This window comes from Corvus moneduloides, chromosome 2 (genome assembly GCF_009650955.1).
Source record: "Corvus moneduloides isolate bCorMon1 chromosome 2, bCorMon1.pri, whole genome shotgun sequence".
NCBI lineage: Eukaryota > Metazoa > Chordata > Aves > Passeriformes > Corvidae > Corvus > Corvus moneduloides.
Window position 1 is genome coordinate 121022486 of NC_045477.1, and position 24189 is coordinate 121046674.

General features: G+C 43.4%; 1 protein-coding gene across 3 annotated transcripts in view; it reads left to right on the plus strand.

Annotated features, from left to right (window-relative positions):
- Positions 1–24189, plus strand: part of KCNJ6 (potassium inwardly rectifying channel subfamily J member 6) — a 150579-nt gene that overhangs the window by 102137 nt on the left and 24253 nt on the right. For 2 of the 3 annotated variants that reach the window (XM_032101125.1, XM_032101126.1), the window contains one exon: positions 13332–14252. In XM_032101125.1, the coding sequence (XP_031957016.1) occupies positions 13332–14252 (921 nt within the window). Of the gene's footprint in view, positions 1–11936; positions 12102–13331; positions 14253–24189 lie in introns of those variants that run through there. The other variant, XM_032101127.1, reaches the window with a different exon arrangement.

Consider the following 24189-nt stretch of genomic DNA (forward strand, 5'->3'; position numbering starts at 1 on the left):
GGGCTGCCCAGGGAGGTTTGGAGTACCCATCCCTGGAGGTGTCCAGGGAAGGCCTGGACATGGCACTCAGTGCTCTGGGCTGGGGACAAGGTGGGCATGGGGCACAGCTGGGACTTGATGTCCTTGGAAGTCTTTTCCAGCCTCAGAGATTCTGGGATTCTGTGATCATTCCTGGCAAAGCATTTCCCTTGTTCCACTGGCCTCCACCTCATGGATGGGCCTTTGGGTTATCAAAAAATGGTCTAGTGAGTAATCTTTAAAAAGAAGAAAACCAGAAACCTTCCCAACACACAGGCTAATTTGTTTGCAAATGTTCAAACCTTATTTCATGCACTGAAAGCTGCTCTGAGGCAGCCAATGTCTATTTTTACCACCTCAGTTCTCCATTTAATTTTGGGTTTGGATGCACAAGAAGCGTGTTCTCATTACCAGTCGATTCATTTATCAAAAGCTGCCCTCCGTGGGCTCAATACTTTTGTTTACTGTTTTCTCATTGAAAGGTCAGCTCCTTTACCAACTACTTCTTTAAGTGAGTCTGTACCTGTCTAAGAAAGACACGAAATTCACATTTTAGTGCAGCGCTAATTCCTTGTCTCACGTAGCAGCTCTAACAAGACCAATCTGTATTTCTGCTGTCCATGGCCACATCCCTGAAAGGCAGCTCCCTCATTTCACTTTCCCTACACATCTCAGGAGAGATGGAAAGAGCAGAAACTCCACTTTTTCTCTCAAGATCTGAAGGCTACGAAAGCTTTGAATTATTTGTGCTGCTGCTGAGCTTTGCCAGCTCCAGTAAGGGTGGACGGGCTTTACAGGCTGAATGTACCATCAAAAATCTCAGTTCTTTAAAAAAAATAACACCAGTGCAGCCTGTTCTGGTGAGATCCATCCACAGAAATAAAACATAATTCCACAATATCACTTCATTTTTATGTTAAACTCTCCATTCAGCCACCCAGAATCAAAGGCCATCAAGACTCCCTCAGATAGATGCAAGAAATTGGATGTTGCAATCTGGGATAACGGGAGAGTCCAGCACTGCCAAGTCTTTCTACTTTTTCCAAAAGGTTTCAGTTAGCCCTTAAAGGACCTTATTTTTAGAGAGGAAACTGGTGACTCGTGCATGGAAAAATCCTGGGGAATGATGGATTATTTTTAGCCAGATTAGAAAAACCTACAGGAAAAATCAAGGGCAATCAAAAAGTCTTTTCTACTTTTTAGCAAAGTAAGAAAAACAAGCAGAAAATCCCTACTTCACCCAAAATAGGGATTACAGAGTTTTTCATATAATCCCTCCATTCTGAGTTTATTTAGTCCTTCTGAACAACTTTGTTTCCTAAAGTTGGGTAAAATATTACTGTGAAAAAGAAGTGCAAATCTGAATTATGAAACTGTTGTTAAAAGTACCAAAACTTCAGCATTTTGCACCCAAAATAGCACCTTTTTGAAAGCCTGAAATTCAATGTATTTTCCCTTATAAAATATTTTGGAAAATGTTGTTGGTCAAATCAAATTCAATTTACAAAAAATGTTTCCTTGCTTCTAATTCTTTTTTTTTCTCTGCTTATATCCGTATAGAAAAAGATAATGGCAATTAGAGCAATTATAGCAATTTCACAGCAACTCCTTTGAGTTTTTTTCAAACAAATTTATAGACCTATTTACTTTATTATGTAGCTTAAGTGAACTAGCACAGTAAATGGTAATTTAGACACCACTGAATTGCTTATTTCAAGACAAAATGTTGCTATTTGTTAGCATGGAAAGATTTTTTTTTTTTTTTGGTGGTTTTAACTTCTATTTCTACACTTGTTGGGGCTGACATAGTCCCTGCCTGAATACATCTTTGAACAACTTCTTACGTGTAAAATGGGTATAAAATCCTGTGGAGCTGATGCTCATTGCAGAAAAAATATGAGGTTTTTCATTCAGATTAAACAAAAGTAAGCAAAAATCTGGATTGAAACCAAACATATGTTTACTCAACCTTTTACTTAAAAATAAAAAGCACGAGTTGAGCCAGCTTTATTTTCTTGCACTTCAATTGTTTTGTGGACAAACCCCCAAAGTCTGACCTAAACTGAGCTGTTGTTGAAGGTGGAAGTCCCTGTATGGAAAATGAGGATCAGGCAGATGCAGCCTGGAAAATCCAAGCACACAAAGCAGGAGCAGGGGTTTCTCCTTTTGAAGAGACTTCACAGGGACATGGAGTGGAATAGTGAGTTGAAAAAATATTTGACTGGAGCTTTGGGAGCAGCAGCATTTATGGAAACAAAAGAAACATTTCTTGTAGCTCGCTCTTGTAGAGATGGATTTCTTGGCATCCAACGGTGTGGTTAACTCAGCCTGTTCTCATGACTTTGGTAGGAATTTAGTATTTCTGAGGGCTCCAAAATCTCACTGAAGATCTGAAAGAGATCTAAAAGCCTAAATACCAACCACAGTTTCAAAAGTGATTCAGAGGAGGCCAGACAGGGTGATGGATAAGGCTCATTTCCTTAGGAAACATTGCTAAAGTACCATTCTGAACTTACCAGTTCCAGGTTATCAAAACACCACAGCCTGAAACAAAACATTGACTCAGCTGAAATTAAGGAGGTTTTAAAAAATTTCTTTCTTCTAAATGCCACTTCCAGCCTGATTTCTCAGTTTGTTTGGTTTTTTTTTCCTTCAGTCTATAAACTGCACAAAAGGGGAAATTGTCAGCAAGAAACAAGGTCTTTGTATTTCACTGTGACTTTTTTTGGCAGGGAAAAGGGATGAAGGCAGTGATGGCCTAATTATTTAGCTTAAAGAAAGCAGCCAAAATCCCAGTATCACCTGCAAAAATGGAGAAGGAGCAGCATGGAAAGAACACGAGAGCTGTTGAGATAAACTCATTTTAAGAGGGGTAATTGCCTGGCCCCTGAGATATTATTTGAGGCAACATTTGGATGGCAGAGTTTGGGTTTGTATCTTAGGCCAAATGAGCCAACACTTAACCAGCAGAAATCTGTGCACATCCACCAAGTCACCACCAAGAGGGACAGCAACAGCCACAGAAATGTTGTTTCCCTGGCATCCATGTGAAACACTTCAGTAGTTTTTCTCCTCAAGTGCATAAAAATTAAAATCCTGCATGATTTTTGTAAAGGAGGAGCAGGAAATAGAAGCTCACCTGAAATAGAAGCAAAAGCCATCAAAATCCTCCTTTGACTGCAGGGAAGTTGTCAAGAAAGAAATCTCCATTACCAGATTAAAAAAAATAATTATAATTTCTGCCTGTTTCAATTTTTCCAGTCTTTTCAACGCCTTCTTTAGCTTTGTGCAACAGTAATAGCAGCAAGAAAACCAATATGCTTGGGCAACATCTGTGACCTGGGGGCAGCAAGTTTGGATGGAAACTGAGTGAGGAAAAGAAAATCATTTCAGGAGGGAAGTTTCTGGCATTTTTTCATTTTTCTTTCAAGAATTGGAAGGCAGGAGGAATCACATATCTGTGCTTCAAAGTCATTCTGTCCCCTGTAGTTCATAATTTTTGGGGAAAAAAACCCAGAGCAATGACAGTTCTTCATAACCCAAACACATCTCTTTACCAGTGGGATTTGCGCTGTTCTCCCAAAATTTTGCTGCCCAAGGAAGCTGAAAAATCAGTGTCAAAGTACAGTCAGGAGTGTGTAAATATTTGCTTTGCACTGTAGCAAACCCACACCCGACCCAGGGTGCCAATGCCGGAGCTTTCCCCAGCCAGTGACCACCCTGACCTAGGGAAAGGTAATTCAGTGCAAACAATGTTTTGCAGAGCAAAAGTGAACACTCTCAAAGTCATCTGGGATCCTCTCACCTTAAATTGATCAGATCCAAGCTCTCTACCATCATATGAAGTCTTCTGCTCCTGGTAGGAAAGTGCTAGAAGCTCTTGGCCTTGGTCTGCAGCCTTAGACCATTGCATAAGTTATGGGTTTCACTCGACTGCTTCAGCATCTTGATTGAATCAAGTCCTTCCTTCTGACCAAAAATATTCCTCTCCATCATTCCTCTGCCTTATATTTATGAGAGTTCATTGATCAAAGCAAAGAAGCTGTCAGAGTGTGTTGTGCAGCAGTCAAGGTGGTTCCAGCACCTGCCCAAGGAGCTCTATGAATATTCAGGCACAAGGCTGCCTCAAGGTTGTTCAGCAATGCAGGAAAATACTGAATTTGGCTATGCCAAGGATGAAGATTCAAGTGAAAACACCCTGACTTCAGGGAGGGGAGGGAAAAAAGGACAGGAACTGAGTTGGGATAGGAAACAGCAAGGAGAGAGAGGCTGCCTTTTCCTGCCAACATGAAAATTGGTGACAACAGCTCTTCTGAGAGAGTGCATTTCTCTCCTCTCTCATGAGCTAACTGGACAGACAGACTTTGACAAGCTGCCTGCCTTGATTTCCAAGCTTTTCCCGTGCTGGAACATGCACCAGCCCCACCAGCAAGCTGACTCCATCTCCAATGTTAAATAAAACCAGGAATTGTTCTGCAGCCTTGAGACCAAGCAGTACAGGATGCCCTGCTGCAGAGCACCTGGCCCTGAGTCTTGTGGGGACTTTCTCTTGGGTTTAGGGCATAACTTGTTTATTAATAGTGACCTTTTTCCTCTTCAATTTCTCTGGAACAAGGTGAGGTCTGTGTTGCAGACCAGGGGTTTGTGTTGCTTTAAGCAGGGGTGGGATGGGAGCCTGTGGAGGTGTCTGAGGGAGCAAAGGTGGAATGGTGTTGGCAGATAAGAGTGAAAAAAGCCAAATCCCATTCAGTCTCATCCATGCTGCTGAATGGGAGCACATCCTGTCTCCCAAACCCTTCCCAGGTATTTTCGCAGAGCACTAATTGGGCCAAAGCCAAAACAATCAGTTTGCTAAATTAGCAGTGCAATCACCACTGGACAGGGCAGCCAAACTCCTATTTACGCTTCCAGAAACAACCAGGAGAACACCCCAGGTATCAGAGATATCACAAGTGCAGAATTAAATGAGTCAGGCTTATCCATATGAAATATTTGGGTCAGAATTATCTACACAAAATAGCTCAGCTGATCAGCTCATTTTTGTTCCCAGAGTTTTCATCTGGGAAAATTTTAATGGGGAAAAAATCTGGAGAATCTCATCTCACAAAAGTTGGGAATACTCTTTTTCCATGTAATCAGTAAAGAGAATACATGGAGGAATCAGCATTTAACCAGCCCTCAACTTCTCTGGAAGGCTGAGCTCAGATTTGAAAAAGAAGCTGAAGAGAAGATGAAGTCCTCCTTTCTCAGAGGTGCAGAGGGAAGAACAAAGAGCGATGGACACGATGCAGGGAAGGGAATTCCAACAGGATGCAAACAAAGCAAAAAGAAGTCCTCAATGTGAGAGAGAAAGTGCTGAGACAGGGCCCAGAGAGGCTGTGGACACTCCCAACCTCAACCCAGAGCAGAGTAACCCAATTTTCAGAGAATCAGAATCCCTGAGGTTGGAAAAGGCCTCCAAGAAATCCAAGCTGTGCCCAATGCCCACCTTGTCCCCAGCCCAGAGCACTGAGTGCCACATTCAGGCCTTCCTTGGGCACCTCCAGGGATGGGAACTCCAAACCTCCCTGGGCACTCCATGGAAGTCGGTTCTGTGTTGAGCAGCGCATTGAAACCTTTAGAGGTTCCTTGCAACCCAGAATATTCACTGATTTAAGCAGATTTTGAATTAATTGATTGATTATTTTTAGCAGTTAAAGCATATAAACACAGTTTAAAGCTGGTAACAATAAGGTCAATACAGGTCTTTCATGCTTTCTCCTTTTCCTGGTACACCCCACAGAGAAGAAAAGCTTGGTTCTTAGTAAACCTCTGAAGAAATAGTGCAATAGTACAAAAATTTTGGTATCTGGACATGTGATAGCAACTGGCAGGAATAACTGGGGTTGAGTAACTGGAAAAAGAAGTCTCAGGGGTCACATCAGACAAGGACACCTTGCAGCAAGTCAGGGAACACGTCTGACTTAGAGGCACCAGGAGGCAAATGTGTGGCCAGGATTTGCAGCTGCTGAGGCCTGTCAGCACCATGCTCAGTGATCCCTGTTATCCCTCTGGCAGCACCTGGCACTCGTTTGGCACATGGAAATACCAGAGAAGAGCCCAGCTCTGGTGTTGCTGGGTGGCACAGTTCAGGTTGGGACACCTGGGCTGTCTCTGCTGCTGCCCTTGCTGCCTTGCTGGCAGCAGCACTGACAATATTGAGCGTTTTTCAAGTGTAAAAAAGGCTTTTTCTCTGCTTTGTCACCTTCTCAGATGAAACAGGGCTCTAAGGTTGTGGATAGGACAAGGACATTACGGAATCATGGAATCACAGAATGGTTTGGGTTGGTAGGGGCCTTAAAGATCATCCAGTTCCATGGGCAGGGAACCTTCCCCTAGACCAGGTTGCTCCAAACCCTGTCCAACCTGGCCCTGGACACAGAAATACCTGCTCTGAAGCTCCAGCTTAAGCTTTTCTGGGAGCCAAAGACCTGGTAAAAGACTAATCAGACAGGAAATGTCTCCTTATTCCAGAGATCTGTGTTCAGTGCCAGGCAGTAGAGATGGCTCTGAATAAACACTGACTCCAAGAGCTCAGACTTCAGGTAGCAAACAAGTTTCATCATCCAGTTTGGGACCCACAGCCTCATGAAAGGCTGAAGATGTTTATAATGAACTGTGTCTGCACATCTTTGCAGGTTCACAACGTGCAGCCTTTTTACATTGCCCCATAAATGTTGCCAAGCCAGGGCTGTTTGGCTTCCCCGTGATTCAAATGAAGATAAATTTAGCAAAGCAGATGTAAAAACAGCATTCTGGAGCCTTCAGTGGTAAATTCTGCAATGAAGTTGGTTAGAATCCAAGACAAAAACTACAAGGTCAAATGACTACCAAAAATGGAGTCGTGTTTTTCAATTTCAGTTACCAGCTTCATTTTCCACCCTCCACAATAAAAGGGCCAAGAATCAGAAGTGAATGGAAATGTTTGTGCTGCAGAGACACAAAGTGTTACTCAGACTGATTTCTTGCAGCTGTACAGGCTTAAAAGAAATGAAAATAGTAGAACATTATTTTTATCAAGTGGGATTGGAAGGCAGTGATGAAGCAGGTAATGTGAAAAAACAAAGTATCATCTCTACAGTCTCTTTTCTAATCATAAATATATCTCATCTCATGTCCTTTTTAGTGAAAGCTGCTGCTGAAATAAACCTCAGTCACACGCATGCTCCCTCTGAAATTAGATTTATGATTCCATGGGTGCAAAGAAGTAATTTGGGTCCTGAAGAGATTTGCCAAGTCAGTGTTTATTGAGCACTCCAACCTCTCAAAGCGAGGCCTAGCAATGCTTCCAGCTGAGTGAATAGACAATCTTGCATTGATTTCAACAGTGCGGGACCAGATCCTAATTCCTTTCTTTTTCAGGAAAAAGGATCTGTGTTCTGTGATAATGACTGCTTACAGTTGCTAGCTGATCATAAAAGGCTCCACTTTTTTCTCTAAACAAGACTCTTTCTCCTCATATCTGGGAGTGATGATGGCTCCTTGCAGTGTGGATTATCTGGCTGGGCTCATCCCACAGACAAATCCCCCTCTATTCCCAGAATTCCTGTGTTCCTGTGCCCCTCTGTGCTCATCACAAACGAGATTTTGCAGAGCTCTGAAACAAAAACCAGCCACAGATGAGGCAAAGCATTCCAAAATCTCTGCTTCCCTTCTCTGACTTCTTCCATTGCCAGCAAGAGGAGAAACAGAATTACCTGGATTTAGGGTGTTGAAGGCTACAAGAAATTCCTTGTGCTGTGCAAAGCCCAACAACCCCACAGAGGGAACCCAAACAGCCACCAGGTACTGCCAAATACTCCACAGCTGGATGCAGTGCCAGGGAGGTTTGGGAGCACAGCAAACGAGAGCTGAAACACTCAAGGCTTCCCAAAAGTCAAACTTGGACCTTAGAGATGCAAACACCTGCTTCACTTAAAAGTGGCCCTCATCCCAGCAGGAAGTGGGGAATGCAGACAGGAATGGCAGTGTCTGCTCAACACATCTGTCTACATGCAGCAAAGCCCATGAGAGCGATTTTTAGATTGTAAATGATTTTGGAAATCAGGGCATTTTCAATGAATCTGCACACAAAGTGTTCACAACTGTGTTACGAGAGTTAAAATCACTAAATTACAGTGGAACATCCACAGAACTTTCTGAGTCAGCTTGTGTTACAGAAAGGTCAGTTATAATTTGCAATATTCTTTGTTGAAACTCCTCATTATTTTACAGATCATACACAACCAAAATAGGCTTCCAGTACTTAAATTGGACAAGCAGGCCCTTTACATTCCTCCTTTTGCTTTGCATTTGCACAGCAGCACAACAAGATCTACCAAAATACGCCAAAAATCACATTTTTGATGAAAAAATGGTTGCTTAAGGGTTATATTGATGTGTTACATTCACAGCCTCAAAGAGAGAGAGCATGTCCTGCACAGCTCTTTTGTTGTTGACACTGGTTTCGTGTTGTTCTACAGGCTCTAAATAAAAATATGTGCATGGAAGAACGGGATTGTGCCTTTCCAGTGCTGCTTTGGAGTAGACAAGAACATGACAACAACATTTGCTACAATTTTACTGGAAAATAAAATGTTCTGAGCACTGGCACACAACCCCCTGCAGGGTGAAATTTCTAGAAAAGCCCTTGGCATGGTTTGGACCAGTGCAGAACTGAGGACACACAATTCCTGGCTCCATTTCAGGACACAGATTATTCCTGTTTGGCAGATTGTACGACACTAACCTGCCTGGAAAACAATTGGAGTTCAATAATCCAGGTGTGGGCTGCACCCTCCTTACCCTCCACGCTAAATAATAGGCCTGGGCACACTTAATTTGCTAAATTGGCCACAGCCAGGACACAAGTGAACTATTCAGGGACTTATTTAGGAGAACTCCTTGTCATTTGCTGGGAAATTAAACAAATCACTGAAATCTCCTATGTCTTGTAGGTTTTGCCTAAGAGAGTAACCAAAGCAGATCCTTTGAATAGAATCCCTTAAATTGGCTCGTTACCTGGCTGTTGTGTTCAAACAAACATAATGTTTACTGGGAGAGGAGGAAGAGTTCAGAAACACCTTTTTTTCTCTTTTTCAGTGCAGATTAATAATATGTATATATTTTTGTCAGGAAGAAAAGCAGAGAGAGCAAAAATAGCTCTCAAGTGAGGCTGCTGCTACTCACTCCCCTGTTCCTGGATCCATGACAGCCATTATGTAACCAATAGGAAAATTGGATGGAATAAACAGCAGAAGTTAATTGGGTTGATACCAAGTAAAAATATAATTAGTTAAAGTATTTTGTGGCAAAGGCACTGACAGTATGTGGCTGTGCCTCAGCCTCAGTGGTGAACAGGGATCCTGCCATGTGTTTAAAACTTATTCATCAAGCGTTTCCATGGAAACACACAGATGCATAATCTTTGGATCACTTATTGAGTCTTTCATTAGTAAATTTGCAGATGACACTAAGCTGGGAGCTTGTGTCGATCTATTGGAAGGAAGGAGGGCTCTGCAGAGAGACTTGGATCGATTGGATGGATGGGCAGAGTCCAACAGGATGAAGTTTAATAAGTCCAGGTGCCGAGTTCTGCATTTTGGCCACAACAATCCCCAACAACGTTACAGGCTGGGGACAGTGTGGCTGGACAGTGTCTGGGCAGAAAGGGACCTGGGGGTGCTGGTCAACAGCGACTGAACATGAGCCAGCAGTGTGCCCAGGTGGCCAAGAAGACCAATGGCATCCTGGCCTTCATTAGGAACTGTGTGGCCAGCAGGAGCAGGGAGGTCATTCTTCCCCTGTACTGGGCACTGGTGAGGCCACCCCTCGAGTGCTGTGTCCAGTTCTGGGCCCCTCAGTTCAGGAAGATGATGAGATGCTTGAGTGTGTCCAGAGGAGGGCAACAAGGTTGGTGATGGGCTTGGAACACAAGCCCTGTGAGGAACAATTGAGGGAACTGGGATTGTTTAGCCTGGAGAAAAGGAGACTCAGAGGTGACCTCATCGCTCTCTACAACTCCCTGAAAGGAGGCTGCAGACAGGAGGGGGTTGGTCTCTTCCACCAGGCAGCAACTGACAGAACAAGAGGACACTGTCTCAGCTGCGTCAAGGAAGGTAGAGGTTGGATGTTAGGAAAAAGTTGTTCACAGAAAGAATGATAAAGTACTGGAATGGTCTGCCCAGGGAGGTGGTAGAGTCACCATCTCTGGATGTGTTTAAAAACAGACTGGGCATGGCACTTGGTGCCATAGTCTAGTTGAGGTGTTAGGGCATGGGTTGGACTCAAAAGTCTTGGAGGTCTCTTCCAACCTCGTATTTCTGTGTGATATATATCTGTGTGTGATATTTCAGGAATTGCTGCTCCCAAGGTTCACTCTGGAGTGAGAACTCAGTCCAGGAGAGGGTAACAAACTGTGATTCTGATCTAGAAACCTCTCCACAAAGGAATTCATTCATAGCAGGATTGGGTGAGGGAAAGAAGGAAAGGGCATCTTGCAAAAAAAAAAGAGAAAAAGACAAAAAACTTGACCTTAATTTTTCCTCTAAGAGACTGAGAGTTGAGAAATGACAGCACTGGGAAGAGCCTGGAGAGTTTATAAACAGCCAGATGCCCCCAGGAAGATGGAAATGTCTGTAAGAGTGTCAAATAAATGCTGTAATGGGAGAGACTTTGGTTAAACACTGGGTTTGGTTGTCCAAAGCTGCCCCCTTACAAAGCCAGATGAGAATTAGCTCAACTACAACCTCTCCAGGTTAAGAAAAACCCTTCCAATTTGGAAGTGTCACATCCTGATCCCACTTATTGTGACAGCAGCTCCTGGCTCCTACAGAACCTATGGACACTTGACAAAATGTGGCCCTTCCCTCGTGCTGTGAGAGACGGGTCAGGCTGGTTGTGATGCACAAACCCACACAAAGCGTTTGGAAAGCATCAGTAAAACTTTGCTGTGTGAATAAAAGGTGCTTTGCTGCTCAAAGTACTTCCACAGGAAATAAACTCTGCATGCAAAGCAGGAGCCGTGTGGTGGGAGGGCAGCCCTGGATGTCCCTTCACGTTCCTCCTGCTGCCAGGAATAAAATCAGCACCTGGGTCCCCTCCCAGGATAATTTCTGGTAAGAGATGCTCAGACAGGGAGGTTTGGGATGTGGTTCCCTTCAACAGCAGGGCCAGGAGGAAGGAATATTCTCAAAACCAACAGGACTCTTCCACTCATGGTCTCTGGGTCCATGCCGGGCTCTGACTGGGAGGGGAAAGCAAATTATTCATAATGCCTGAAAGATAATGAACCCCATTATATCAGCATTAGTAGTTTAACATAAAGCCTCAAAAGCCAGAGCCTTCATAGGTTGTTCATAATTATTTGAGGATTCTGTTGCTGCAGTGATATGATAACTCCTGTGGACTGGAATTTCCTTAAGCACAACGGAGAGTTGAGCATAAAGTGGGAAGCCTTAACTTCAAATTTTCTGGCTTTGGCTTCAGTCTGCCTCACAAGGGCCTTGCAATACCTTTTGATTGTGTTTTATCATGCATTACCCTGCATCAGGGATAATGCAAACAGGCACAGTGTCACTGGCTGGGGGAGTTCCTTCAGAACTGAGGGCCTTGTGACACAGCTCCCAGAGCTGCCGCTGCCATCAGCCCCGATAACGCTCTCCTGAGACAGAGCAGCAAACTGAAAAGGTGACACGGGATGGGGTGCACAGCCTTATAACGTGGCATTGCTCTCAGATTCTGTGCTACTGTAGGGCTTTGAGTCTTTCTTTGAAAGAGGAGCAGATCAGGAGGAGGAACAACCAGGCTACAACCCTTTTTTTCCCCCTGGGTATTTCGATCGCCCCTAAAACTCTACAAGGGTCTGTGATCTTTCTCTACAGGGATGAACCTGCACATCTTGAAAAAGCTACAGGTGCTGTGAGACTCCACACAGGATCTGCTGCACAGCACACATTTCTAAGAGTGAAAAATGCTTCTAGAGCCACACTGACCCACCGAGAGCAGCCCCTTGTGCAACCCTCTGTAAGGGACTGGTTCAACATCACAGCAGTGCTGCTCTTTAGGTGGGATATTGGGAAGAAATCCCTGGGAGGGTGGTGAAGCCCTAGCACAGGGTGCCCAGAGCAGCTGGGGCTGCCCCTGGATCCCTGGCAGTGCCCAAGGCCAGGCTGGACATTGGGGCTGGGAGCAGCCTGGGACAGTGGGAGGTGTCCCTGCCATGGCAGGGGTGGCACTGGATGATTTTCCAGGTCCCTTCCCACCCAAACCAATCTGTGATTCTGTATGCAGAGTCAAGCACCTGGACAGACCCACCAAAAGACTTTTCCCTTTACAGTCTGGCAGAAGAATGACAGCAGTTAGCCAGAAGGGAAAGAATTAGGAATTCAAGAGCTGATATTCCTGCAGGAAGAAGCCCCAGAAAACAAAAGGATTTCGGTTAAAAACAACAATTACTCCAGACCTCACCATGTCCTCCATGCTAAAGACATTTGATTAAACCACTCTCCTCCTCAGTACACTCTTTTTTTTCTCTGGCACACAACCATAATGAAGCTATTTATCTCCAAAGGCTGGGAAACTTAAGAAAAAAAAGCCCAGATCATTAGAGGACAAGGTACACTTGAATTAAAGGCCACAGGCACAGTGAATTCAAATGAAATCTGAAGTACCATAGGTTTTGCGTTGCTGGGAGAAGGACACACAATTCCCTGTCTCATTATCAGCAAGACATTGATTTTCTGTGGAAGTGTGCATGAATTGCTCTTGATGGATATTACAACTGTCCTTCAACAAGAAGAAGATTGGTTCTTTCTAAAAACTGTTGGCTTTTTTTTTATAAAAAACCTCCTTCTACTTATTTAATACTTTCCCCACAGCAATGCAATTGCTGGAAAAGAATAACTCAACAATAGCTCATTTTCTCTGCTCACCCCCAAGTCAATCCATTCCCTCATTTATATCTTTTATCTCCATAAGATCTTTTTTGGTGCATAAAAAATTTCATTCATTGAACTCTAATAGGGGTGAGGGAGGGAAGGAATATCTGCTTAAACCCATCTTGCAGAATTTAAATAAGGTAGGATGTAGATAGGATGACCTGATAAGAAACGAGAGTTTGGTTTCATTTTATTTCTGTGTAGCAATAAAATGAGGGTGCCTGGAATCATTTGATTTTTGTGTTAGCAAAGAACAGGGATGATAATTTTATCGATTAACACAGGAAAAGGTTGTATATTGACTTAGAGAAATACTAAGAGGAATAACGACTTTTCCTTGTTTGTTTTCCACGGCAGCCAACGTCCTGGAAGAAGACTCAATGGAGCAGGACATCGAGAGCCCTGTCACTATCCATCAACCAAAGTTGCCCAAACAAGCTAGAGAGGATCTGCCAAAAAACATAAGCAAAGAATGTGCCAAGAGAAAAATCCAGAGGTACGTTCGGAAAGATGGGAAATGCAACGTCCACCACGGGAATGTCAGAGAGACTTACCGGTACTTGACTGACATCTTCACCACCCTGGTGGATCTCAAGTGGAGGTTCAACCTGCTGATCTTTGTCATGGTTTACACGGTGACCTGGCTCTTCTTCGGCATGATCTGGTGGCTCATTGCTTACATGCGAGGGGACATGGATCACATAGGGGACAGCACGTGGACCCCCTGCGTCAGCAACCTCAATGGGTTTGTCTCAGCCTTTTTATTCTCAATCGAGACCGAAACCACCATTGGGTACGGTTACCGGGTCATCACGGACAAGTGTCCCGAGGGAATTATCCTGCTTTTAGTGCAGTCTGTCCTAGGTTCTATCGTCAACGCCTTCATGGTTGGCTGCATGTTTGTGAAAATATCCCAACCCAAGAAGAGGGCAGAAACCTTGGTTTTTTCTACAAACGCAGTCATTTCCATGCGGGATGGAAAGCTGTGTCTGATGTTCCGAGTAGGAGACCTTAGGAATTCACACATTGTAGAGGCATCAATACGAGCCAAGTTGATCAAATCCAAACAGACAAAGGAGGGGGAATTTATACCACTCAACCAGACAGATATCAACGTAGGTTATTACACAGGGGATGATCGTCTCTTTTTGGTTTCACCACTGATCATCAGCCATGAGATTAACCAGCAGAGTCCTTTCTGGGAGATTTCCAAAGCCCAGTTGCCCAAAGAGGAGCTAGAAATTGTTGTAATCCTAGAAGGAATGGTGGAGGCAACAGGTAACATTTCTTATACTTTGTATAAGGTAAATGCTTTGATTTTAGCAAGGAAAATCAGTGGGTTTGCTTCGTTTTAAAGGAATCACTTCCACAGTTGTTACATTTGAAAAAGGCGTCCGTTCTCTGGTGAGCTTCAAAATTAAAAGCATGCCCGGTTTAATTGTCTGTTCCATCTTGCCTAACGGAATTAGTGTTGTTTCTGCTCTGTTTGGAAAATGGGATAGCATCTCTCATTTTCTAAATTTTTCACAGCATGTCACCCCGTTATTTGTCATTCTATTGCAGGAGCAGCTCAACCACAGGGACCTTGTGGGGTAAAATTGCTTAGGAAAAAGAAAAAAAAAAAAATCAATGCAAAACTCTGTTTGTGATTAACGTGGAAGCACCACGGTCCTGCTGCTTCCAATCACCCCTGGGTATCTGCAGAACAACTGCCAGCCCTGTGGCATTCCAAGCCTCTTTGGATCCAGCAGGAAGTCATGATGTGTTCGGCTCTCTCTCTTTTTTTTGCATGCTTGTTTTGCTTGGTTTTTGTTTTAACTTGTAACATGGGGCTTGTTCCAGTTTAGCTCACAAAAGATCTTTGATTTTGTATTTCACTGGGGCCCCCACAGAAGCACACAGAACACTGGAAGCTGGGATGTGTAAACACGGAATGTTGTGTCACCGGAGTCTTGTGGAGATGCTGGGTGGTTGTTACTTGCAATTATGCAGCAGAACAGCAGAAATCACTTGGTGCAGAGAAAATAGTGCTTGAAATTCGCAGCAAATGCACCACTAAAATAATGTTTCTTTTTTGTATTAAAGCCAGAATTATAGGAGGGTACTTTTATCTGTGTTTTAGAAGCTGGAGGTGGTTTTTTCCCTCTTAATAACAGCATCAATACCTGAAATAAGTAAATACAATCAACACAAGGGAATGGTGATTATGAAATGAAGATTTGATGTGCTTGGGGAGGAGAAAACACTGAATATAGAAATATAAGAATGAGATTTGCCATTTTTCCCCACGACTGCTGCAAAACCCAGGGAAGTTTGAGCACGTGGATTCCACAGCTCTGACAGAGGCACAACCTTTCCAACCCTGACTCATGTTTTGCAACTGGAGCCAGGAAATAAAGAGCAGTCTCTTACTAGAACATGTGTGTGTGTTTCACACATCTATTATGTGGTGTCAGAAGAAAACTGCATTTGTCACCATATAATAAACGTGTGAGACAAAAATGGAGCAGGGGGGAAAAAAAGAAAAAACTGAAAGGAACTTGGCAGGGAATTTGAAGTGGTAAGTGCAAGGCTTCCAAATTTTCCAGGAAGTAGGTGGTACTGAAGAGAAATCAAGATGAAGTGTTTAGAGCTCCTGATCTGTGCAGTAGGCACCAAGATTTCAAACATCTGCATCACCTTTGGGTGAGACAATGAGGAAATTGCTGTTTGTTCCCTGAAACCATCCTGAGGTCTCAGAATTGCAGCTGAAGGAACTTGACATCCCAGAGGGTGGGGAGTATTTTCAGGTTTGCTGAACACTGTGTTTCCCAGCAAAATGGTTGGCAGGTAGTGGAAGAATAAAAAATGTCTCACAAAACCACCTACAAGATCAAAAGACAATATTTGTGCAGTGCAGCAAATGTAGATTTGTTATCTTAAGTCTCAACACTCTCCATTTGTGACCCCCCCTCCCCTCACCTCATTTTCACCCCTGCACACCCCCAGGCTCTCCGGGGTGTCCTTTGCTGCTCTGGCTCTGACCACCTCTCCCACTCAGCCATCACCAGGCTTCACTGCAGCACAAAACCCCTCAGCCTGCTTGGGCTGGCAAAGTTGAAGATAAAAATCAAATCTGTCGTTATCTGTAACCTTTCCAGTCCATATTACGAGAGGAACTGAGTGCAGCGATTTGAAAACCCACAGAAGATATCCAGGATTAAAGAGTTTCCCCTGCACTGGATGGGTCCATTTCCCATTTTAAACTTCTCTGTTTGGGTAGAGTCTCCTGCTGAGTGAGATATGAGCAGAGGCCATCAGATAATGTCAGAATTACCAGCACAATTTCTAGAACATATTTGTGCAGAGGTAGCTGCTTGTACCGTCCTTTGACCACATGCATCGAGTGATTTTTGTTGAAGGCACAATCAGGCCAGACTTCTGCCAAAACGAGGAATTTTCACTCTTTTAATTTACAAATATTTACAAGTTGCATCCTGGCAAACACAGAAAGCCGATTTACGCTGTCAAATCTACACATTTCCTTCTTCCACCTGATGCAGAGTGAGAGCAGCAAAGTCCAACCCCTCATTCCTGCCAACAAAGTCATGGAACACAAAATTATTAAAGTTGAAGCCAGGAAACTGTGATGTCACCTATAGCAGTGTCCTCATTTAGTGTCGCTGCTGATGGATCCAAACCAAGTGAGCTCATCAGAAAAGCCACTCCTGAGTCTGACCAGGGGAAACAATCCTTTATCTATTTTCAGAGCTTCCCCACTCAGCTATACCTTCAATGAGAAATAAAATGGGAAGTGATAAGGGTAAACATTTGCTATTACTGTTGCTGATTATTGATATCATTCTGTTTAAATTTGACTGAACAGGTAAATACATTTATAATACTTTCCACCCTAAGTGCTCCAAAATCACATCTACCAATGAAACACAACTTTTTTATGGGTTGTCATGGGAAGTCAGCATGGTGTGTTAGGACAGGAAATTAAGAGCAATGCATTTTATTAAATGATGTTAAAATAATGAACCGAACTAAAATTCAGCAGAAAGTTCAAATCAAGGACCCCTTAATTCCCCATGGAAGCATTGCCATAACTTCCTGAGGTGCAAAAAGAAGTGGATGTGTCTTTACTAAGGCACATAACAAAATATTATCCCAAGGAGAATCCCTACCCCTTGGTTTTCCCATTCTTTCTACCATGAAGATCACTTTGAGGGCAGAATCTTCAGCAAGGCACTTTCCAAAAACATGAACTCAATCTGATTCCTTCATCCAGCATCATCAAACACTCAAAATAAGGCTGGTTTTTAAAAATATTTGTTACAGATCCTTTCAATATGCAATTCTCTTTATTTATTTACAACAGCATTCAAAAATATCCCTTTGGATTCAAAGGATAAAACTTTTGCAAAGATTTTTCTCTGTGCTTTTCCTGATGGTGGTGCACAGCTCTCAAGTGTCCAAAACCACCAATTTTGGGACAACACAATCATAGTGTAAAGCACATTAGGCTGCCATGGAACCACTGAGGAGCTTTGAGGAATGGGGGGAAAAAATCCAACCAAGCTTCACTGCATTTGGAGGACACCTCTGGTATTTCCACATTTTGCAGCCCCCGTTTCCCAGAGTTTTAAATTTAAAACAATCTACTAGAATTATTAGATAATAATTATTAGGAATGTTTTATGATCATTGAATCCTAGCCATAGGCTTAAAATTTTTAAGCCTTTTTCACCTGGTGAAATGCTATTTTTAAGGGAAGTCTTATCATCATAAGCAAAGTAAGTATTTTAAAAAATTAAGCAAGGCTTGCAAATGTGTAATTCTGATAAGGAAATAGACCCATGAGAAGAAATGGAAACCCTTTTAAATTTGGGATGCAAAGTGGGAAAGTCAGGTGTGGTACAATAGCAAGAGAAACTGAGAGAAAGGAACTGAGAGAGAGGAAGAGAGATGCAAAAAAAAAAGGAAAAAAAGGGTGAGAAAGAGGAAAATTGTGAACAAACCTTGTGAAGTTTTATCTGGCCAGTGGGGTGCACTCAGTGACACTCTGGCAGTTCCCTCTGCCTAAAAATAAACATTTGAGCATTGAACAGCACCGAGGAAAGAAAATAATCTGCACATTTGTAGCTCTCAAAAAAACAAGCAACAAAGCCAGACAGAGAACTTCAGGTTCAGAGGGATAATTTTACAAATAAACTCAGACTGGGATGGATTTATAATTCTGACACACGGGCAGCTTTGAGAGCAGCATCTGCAGAAGGCTTTACAGATACAGGAACAACCACACTTGCCAGCTGTGGAAAATATGTGTGCAAAGCAATAAAATGTTCACAGGGATGGTTATTTATTCAGTAAACAGTGCTATTGACCAGACAAACATTGTACAAAGCTGTTCCCCTCTTCACTACAGCCCCTTTGACTGACTGATTTATCGTGGGTTGGATTTCTCTGGGATGAATTGCCATATTTACCCCTTATCCTTGCCCAGTCCTAGCAAATATCTCCCTCTGATATGAATTTAAGCAGTTCCAATCCTTCAAAACCTCTCAGCAGACTTTGCTCGCTCTCCAAATAAACATTGCTGGGGTTAGAGTTTCTCACTTGAGTTTTCTACTGCTCTTCAGAGAAGAAATGCTTATCCTCTCCACCTGCTTCTTAAGGGGATGCAGGTGAAAGGAAGAAAAGCACCAGCATTTCTCCCACCTGAGTGTTTCTGCAAGACAAAGAGTGAAAGTGGATTTCATTGTGCTCCAGGGTGTGACCAAAGCACATTGACTGAAATGCAGTTTAAGCAGGGTCAGGAATAGGTGGCTAATGCTCCAAACTGGATCCTCTTCTTTTCAGGAATGATCAGAACACAAGGGCTCTCCAGTCTGCAGTTTTCCTTTCTATTTTAGGGGTTTTAACATCTCCTGGTGCTGGGTGCTAGACTTGGACAAGGTTTAACTTCTCACACATCCCCAGTTCCCTGGAGTTGCCAGCAATTCCTTTCACTTCTATCCCATTTTAGTTTTACTGATTGTAACAAACAGTTTCATTGTTATTTACTCCAACACAGAAAATTAGGGGCATTAGCAGGAGTGGAGTTCTAAATGCCAGCAGGGAAAGGCATTCCTGTCTCATTGGGATGTTTCCTTCAGGAAGATTTCTCTACAGGTGGAAAAGATGAGTTTCATTGCTGAAGAGGACTGTAAGGCTTAAAGGAGGCAATTACAATTTCACAATAGTCAAAACTATGAGGAATAGCAAGAAATCAGGGAGCAACATTCATGGGAAATAAAAGAGAGATGCTGATTATGAGTATCTCAACTAAAATTTTGCTGTATCTCACTTTCAGGGAAAAGGGAGTACACATTTGCTTAACAGCTTTATTCTCTGGGTACTGCTGTACTTTGCAAAGCTGTTATGAATGTTTGGCAATGGCTTTTTGTCCATCTCTCACACCTTCCTCACCGATTAATTCCTCAGCTCTTCACAACTCCAGCTGCTCCCTCACCCCTAAATGTTCAAATATAATATTCAGATTCAAGCAGTAACTCATATTAAAAGGTAAGAGCCCTAAAAAACCATGGGTTTAAGGATTACCTAACAGATCAGATATTATTAAATAATTCTGTGCCGACCACATATCAGACTTGCACGAGAAGAGCTTCATTTTGCACATCCTGCCTTTACAATCCCTGCTAGATCTCTCTGGGCATGGAAAAAGGGCAGGTTCCAGTTCTTTCCACAATCCCACAGACCTACATTGTGAACACTGTTCCTTCCTAAACCAGGGACAAGCAGAGTGAGGTGCCCCAAAATCCTGTCTTTGCTCATCAGTCCTGAGCCTACACACAACATTCCGGCAGGGCTCATGATCTCCACGGCCAGAGGAATGACAGGATCCCAAAATTTGCTTTAACACTGGCCCTGCTCCTGTTTTCCAAGCAGAAAGGCACAGTGGGAAGCTGGGCTGGCACTGTCTGCATTGACCAGCAGAGTCTTCCTAAAATCCTGTGGTTCCAGACTCCAGCACAGCATCAAGCAACAGTTTCCCAGCAGTTTTAGCCCAGAAAGAAGGCACTGCAGAGGTGTTCCTGCTGAGTCCCTGGGGCTCCAGACCCAGCTCAGACCCTAAGGAATGCCAGGAGGAACCAGTGCCCGTGTCCCTGTGCCCACACTGTCCCCACCTGGCAAAAACAAAGGGAGGATTCTCTGCAAAGGGCACCTGAGCCTTATCCAGGTCAGAGGATTCCCCAGGCAGGATTAGCTCACTGAACATGTTCCACCTGCTTTCTGAGTGGAGATGTGATTCCTGAGCCCCTCGGAGACGTGCTGGGGGCCCCTGAGGTGCCTTTTCCATTCCAGAGCACTTCCCAAGACGACACCAGGAACGTGAGTGTGCTCAGCTTCAACTTGAGCTCACCCCTTGCTCCGGTGTAAAAGAAGGGTCAGCACTGAAATATTTTCCTGGGAAAGGAAATATTTCGCTGGTATTTCTCATTTTAGACTTTCACTTTTGGTCATCCGAGGTTGTTACCTGCCTGGAGACAACGGTGGTGAAATCCCAGGCACGGGTTTGAGTCAGGGCAGGGTCTCAGGCCTGGAATTCTGCTGGAATGAACAGATTCTTTCATGTCGATTACCTTGTTCACTCAGCTTGATCTCCAGATATGAAGTCTATCTGTGCAGCCTGCAGTTCAAAACCCTGGGAAGTATTTTTAGGAAAACTCTGCTCCCTCCCATGTTTCTAAAAGATCTTTTCGCTTCTCCCCTTGGTGCTTATTTACTTCCAGCTGTAGAATATTGTTTCCTCCTGTCTCCCTGAATTGTAATGAAGGAAAACACTCTGCATACACTCCCTGATAACCATAAGGCCTCTCTGGAACAGCAAATATTTACACAAATATTTAGAGTTTCTAATGAATGTGAGCAGAAAGATTGTTCACCTTCAGCAGAAAGTTTTCACAAAATTCAATAGAGCAGCAACTTCAAAGCCAAAAGGGACCTAAAAGGCTGAAGAATGAGAAAAGCTGTGAAGTAAACCAGAAATTCAAACTCAACAGCTGATAGATCAGAAAGAACGAGGCTATGGGCAGCAGAAACACCACTAGCTACATAAAGGACATCAAAAAAGACAGAAAATTCCTGCATTTATATTTTTTATCCTAGGAAGCAGCTGCCAGCACTAAAAACTCCCATCGTGGCACAGTTCCTGGGATTCCCAAGGCCACTGAAAAAAATCCTCGAGGGATTTAAGGAAAAACAAATCACAAAGAAGGGCAATGATCTCAGTGGTCTCAATCACTGCATTCCAAGGAAAATCAAGCACAAGTTTGGACTCACTGCTGTGCTCTTGCTCACTTACTCCCTCTTTCCTTCATTCCCAACATTCCCAAGAATGACTTAAAGAAAGTCACAATCCTCTCCAAGATTTCTTTTCTTCCTGATTTCGACAATTTTCATTAGTTGGGATTTCTGTGGAATGGCATAAACCTTTAGTATAAGAAAATGGGATTTTCATAAATACAGGATTGTTGAATAGGAGATATCCCATTCTTACAACTTAGACCAGAAAGAAACTTGATTTAAAGAAACATTCCAAACAAAGCAAAAAGGAAGATCTCCAAAACCAAATTTCCAGTGGAACACGTTTGAGACATCTGAGGAATGCCAAAATTTGATTTAGAAAAATGAATTCAGAGGGAATATTTGGCTGAATTTCATTAACTTCTCAGAAATGAGTAGTGGGAAGGGTAACTCACACTCTGGGGTATTTTGTAGGCTCCTCCCAGGCTTCTCCCAGCAGTTTGAATTTACAAAGGGATGAACTGGACAAATAATTTCCCCTGGCAGGTCTGGTCAGGACTTATCTCATACCAGGAGCAAAATGAGGTCAGAGCAGCCAAAATCTCTTCTTGAGGACACTCCATGGCAGTGGCCAAGGCTGAAAGGGGAGCCAAAGCCCCAGGGATTTGTCAGGGAATTCAAAGATAGAATAAACAGAGTTGGAAGAGGGTGATTTCAGGATGGCCCTGATACCACAAAAGTGGATAGAAATCCCCTCCAGCCTAAGTTTACCTGTGATTATAAAACACCAAGCCAGCTCCTCCTTGTATTTTAGAGCTGTGAAGAATGGAATGGCTTTGCAAAATTCATAGCTCGCCTCAGAGCTTTCATTGTTCTCCTCTGTGACCATTGAAGAAATTGTGGTTTATGGGGGGTTTTGCATCTTTCTGCTCCACTGGAGAGTGAGGGAAGTTGAGATGAGTGTCCAGCATGGATTGGCTGCTCCTCTCTCTGTGGGACAGGCTCCCTGTGATTCCAGCTGCCAGCACGAATCCCAGCTACAAACAGGTGCCGAATTGTCATTATTAGCATTATTAGCATCGTCATCACAACAACTTGTGTCTCTCAAGACATTCCAGACTTTTTTGGGGTAACCCCTTTAAGGCACATCAAGGCTGACACCTTTGATTCCACATTTCTGACTGGTGCAGACCAATGTGAACGAGAGAGAGAAAGGGGGGCTTCCCCTAAAGGAGAAAAATCCATCTGACTGTGGCAGAGCTGCCAGGCACCACCAGAACAAAAAAGATTTATGACTCAGCCACTCCAATTAAATTGTGCTGGCACTTTTTTTAACCAGCCATTAGCTTCTATTTTTTTCTTTTTCTTTTTTTTGTTCTTTGCAACCTTGCATAAGAAGCATTAATTTATTACACTTAGATCTCCAGAGTGGGAAAACCCCCCAGTCCATTTTCATCGTTTTCCAATTCTTTTTCCATTAATCTCCTTCTCCAGTGGGAAGACAACAAATTAGGTGCTTTTTCAGCTATTAAGTGCAGCAATGAGTCTCAAACTGCCAATAGGGCTGTGACAGGTGCCATGAAGAAGTGTAGAAGAGTCCAAAGCCAAAGGTTTTGAGGCAGTCAAAGGTTCTTGTCTGGCCAAAAATCTTCTTCAAAGGCAGCAGCCACAACTCCACAGCTGTGAAGGGGAGGAGGTTTTGCTTTGCATTTTAAGGAAAATGCTCCTCTCCTACTGTGAGTCAGGGGCTAAATCTCCTCTTTGAGCCACTCCCATCAGGGCTTGATCACAACTAAACCAGGAGTTTAAACCCCTGCTAAATTAGTCAAGATCCAAGGTTTAAGACACAAAACATTAATTTTAATCTCGCTACATCTTCCTTTACCCTCCAAAGGGATATAAAATACCCTCCAAGCATTCAAAAGCCATCAGTGATAGCAATTCAGTCCAAAACCACCCCTTATCAACGTGGATCTGAGGTTTAATGTATAATTTTGAGCCTGATCCAGAGCCCTCCCAAACCTGTGGAGTAGGACTGAGTCTCTGGTGGCCTCTGCATTAGGACCCTAAAGGACTGAATTGAGCTGTGCAGCGCCTGTCAGCTCCTTAATGGTCTCAGAGAAGAAGCAATTAAGGCTCTAATTAAAAGGCAAATGGAAGATTAGAAGCAGCTGAATGTTTATAATCTAGATAAAGTACCCACACTGGAAGTTTGGGCTTCACCACATCTGAGGTAAGTCCACAGCCATGGGAGGAAGGGTGGATCCAGGCAGGGTGTCCTTCCCTCAGGAAATCTGTCCTGCAGCCCTGAGTTTTCTGTTCTCTGCAGCCACTGTCCCTTCTGCAGCTGGATGGAAGGAGCCATTCCACAAGGACAGACCCAACAGACCTGGACTGTTTCACTGTCCATGGCCAGCACAGACACTGCTGCGGCCAAAAATGCTCAATCCATGGAAATTCTCCTTCCTCTGTCTCCCTTCCTTGGGTTCTGAGTTCATCCCTCCCACCACACTTCCCATCTGTCATCTGTGATTTCATGCTTAATCTGTTACAAAGAAAGGAACCAAAAGCCAAAATTTCAGCAGGTGCAGAGGGTCCATTACAAATCTGTGCTAATGGTTCCCTTGGAAAGATAACAGACCTGGAGCAGAGACCCTTGGAAACACAGATCTCAGGGCTCATCCTCTGTCTGGCAGCCAAGACAGAGATCATGTCTCTCCTAAAACTCTTTTCATTATATTGTGTAAATATCACACTCAGCAGAACAGAATAACATGGTAAGGGAAAAAATTGAAACGTTTCCAGGAGTTCCCTGGAAATTTTTTGTGCAGATTAAGCTCTTTCACTTCTTGCTAGCTGAAATATGAGGATTGGCTATCTGCTACCCAATAGACAGACAATCCTCATATTTCAAAGTAGTCTT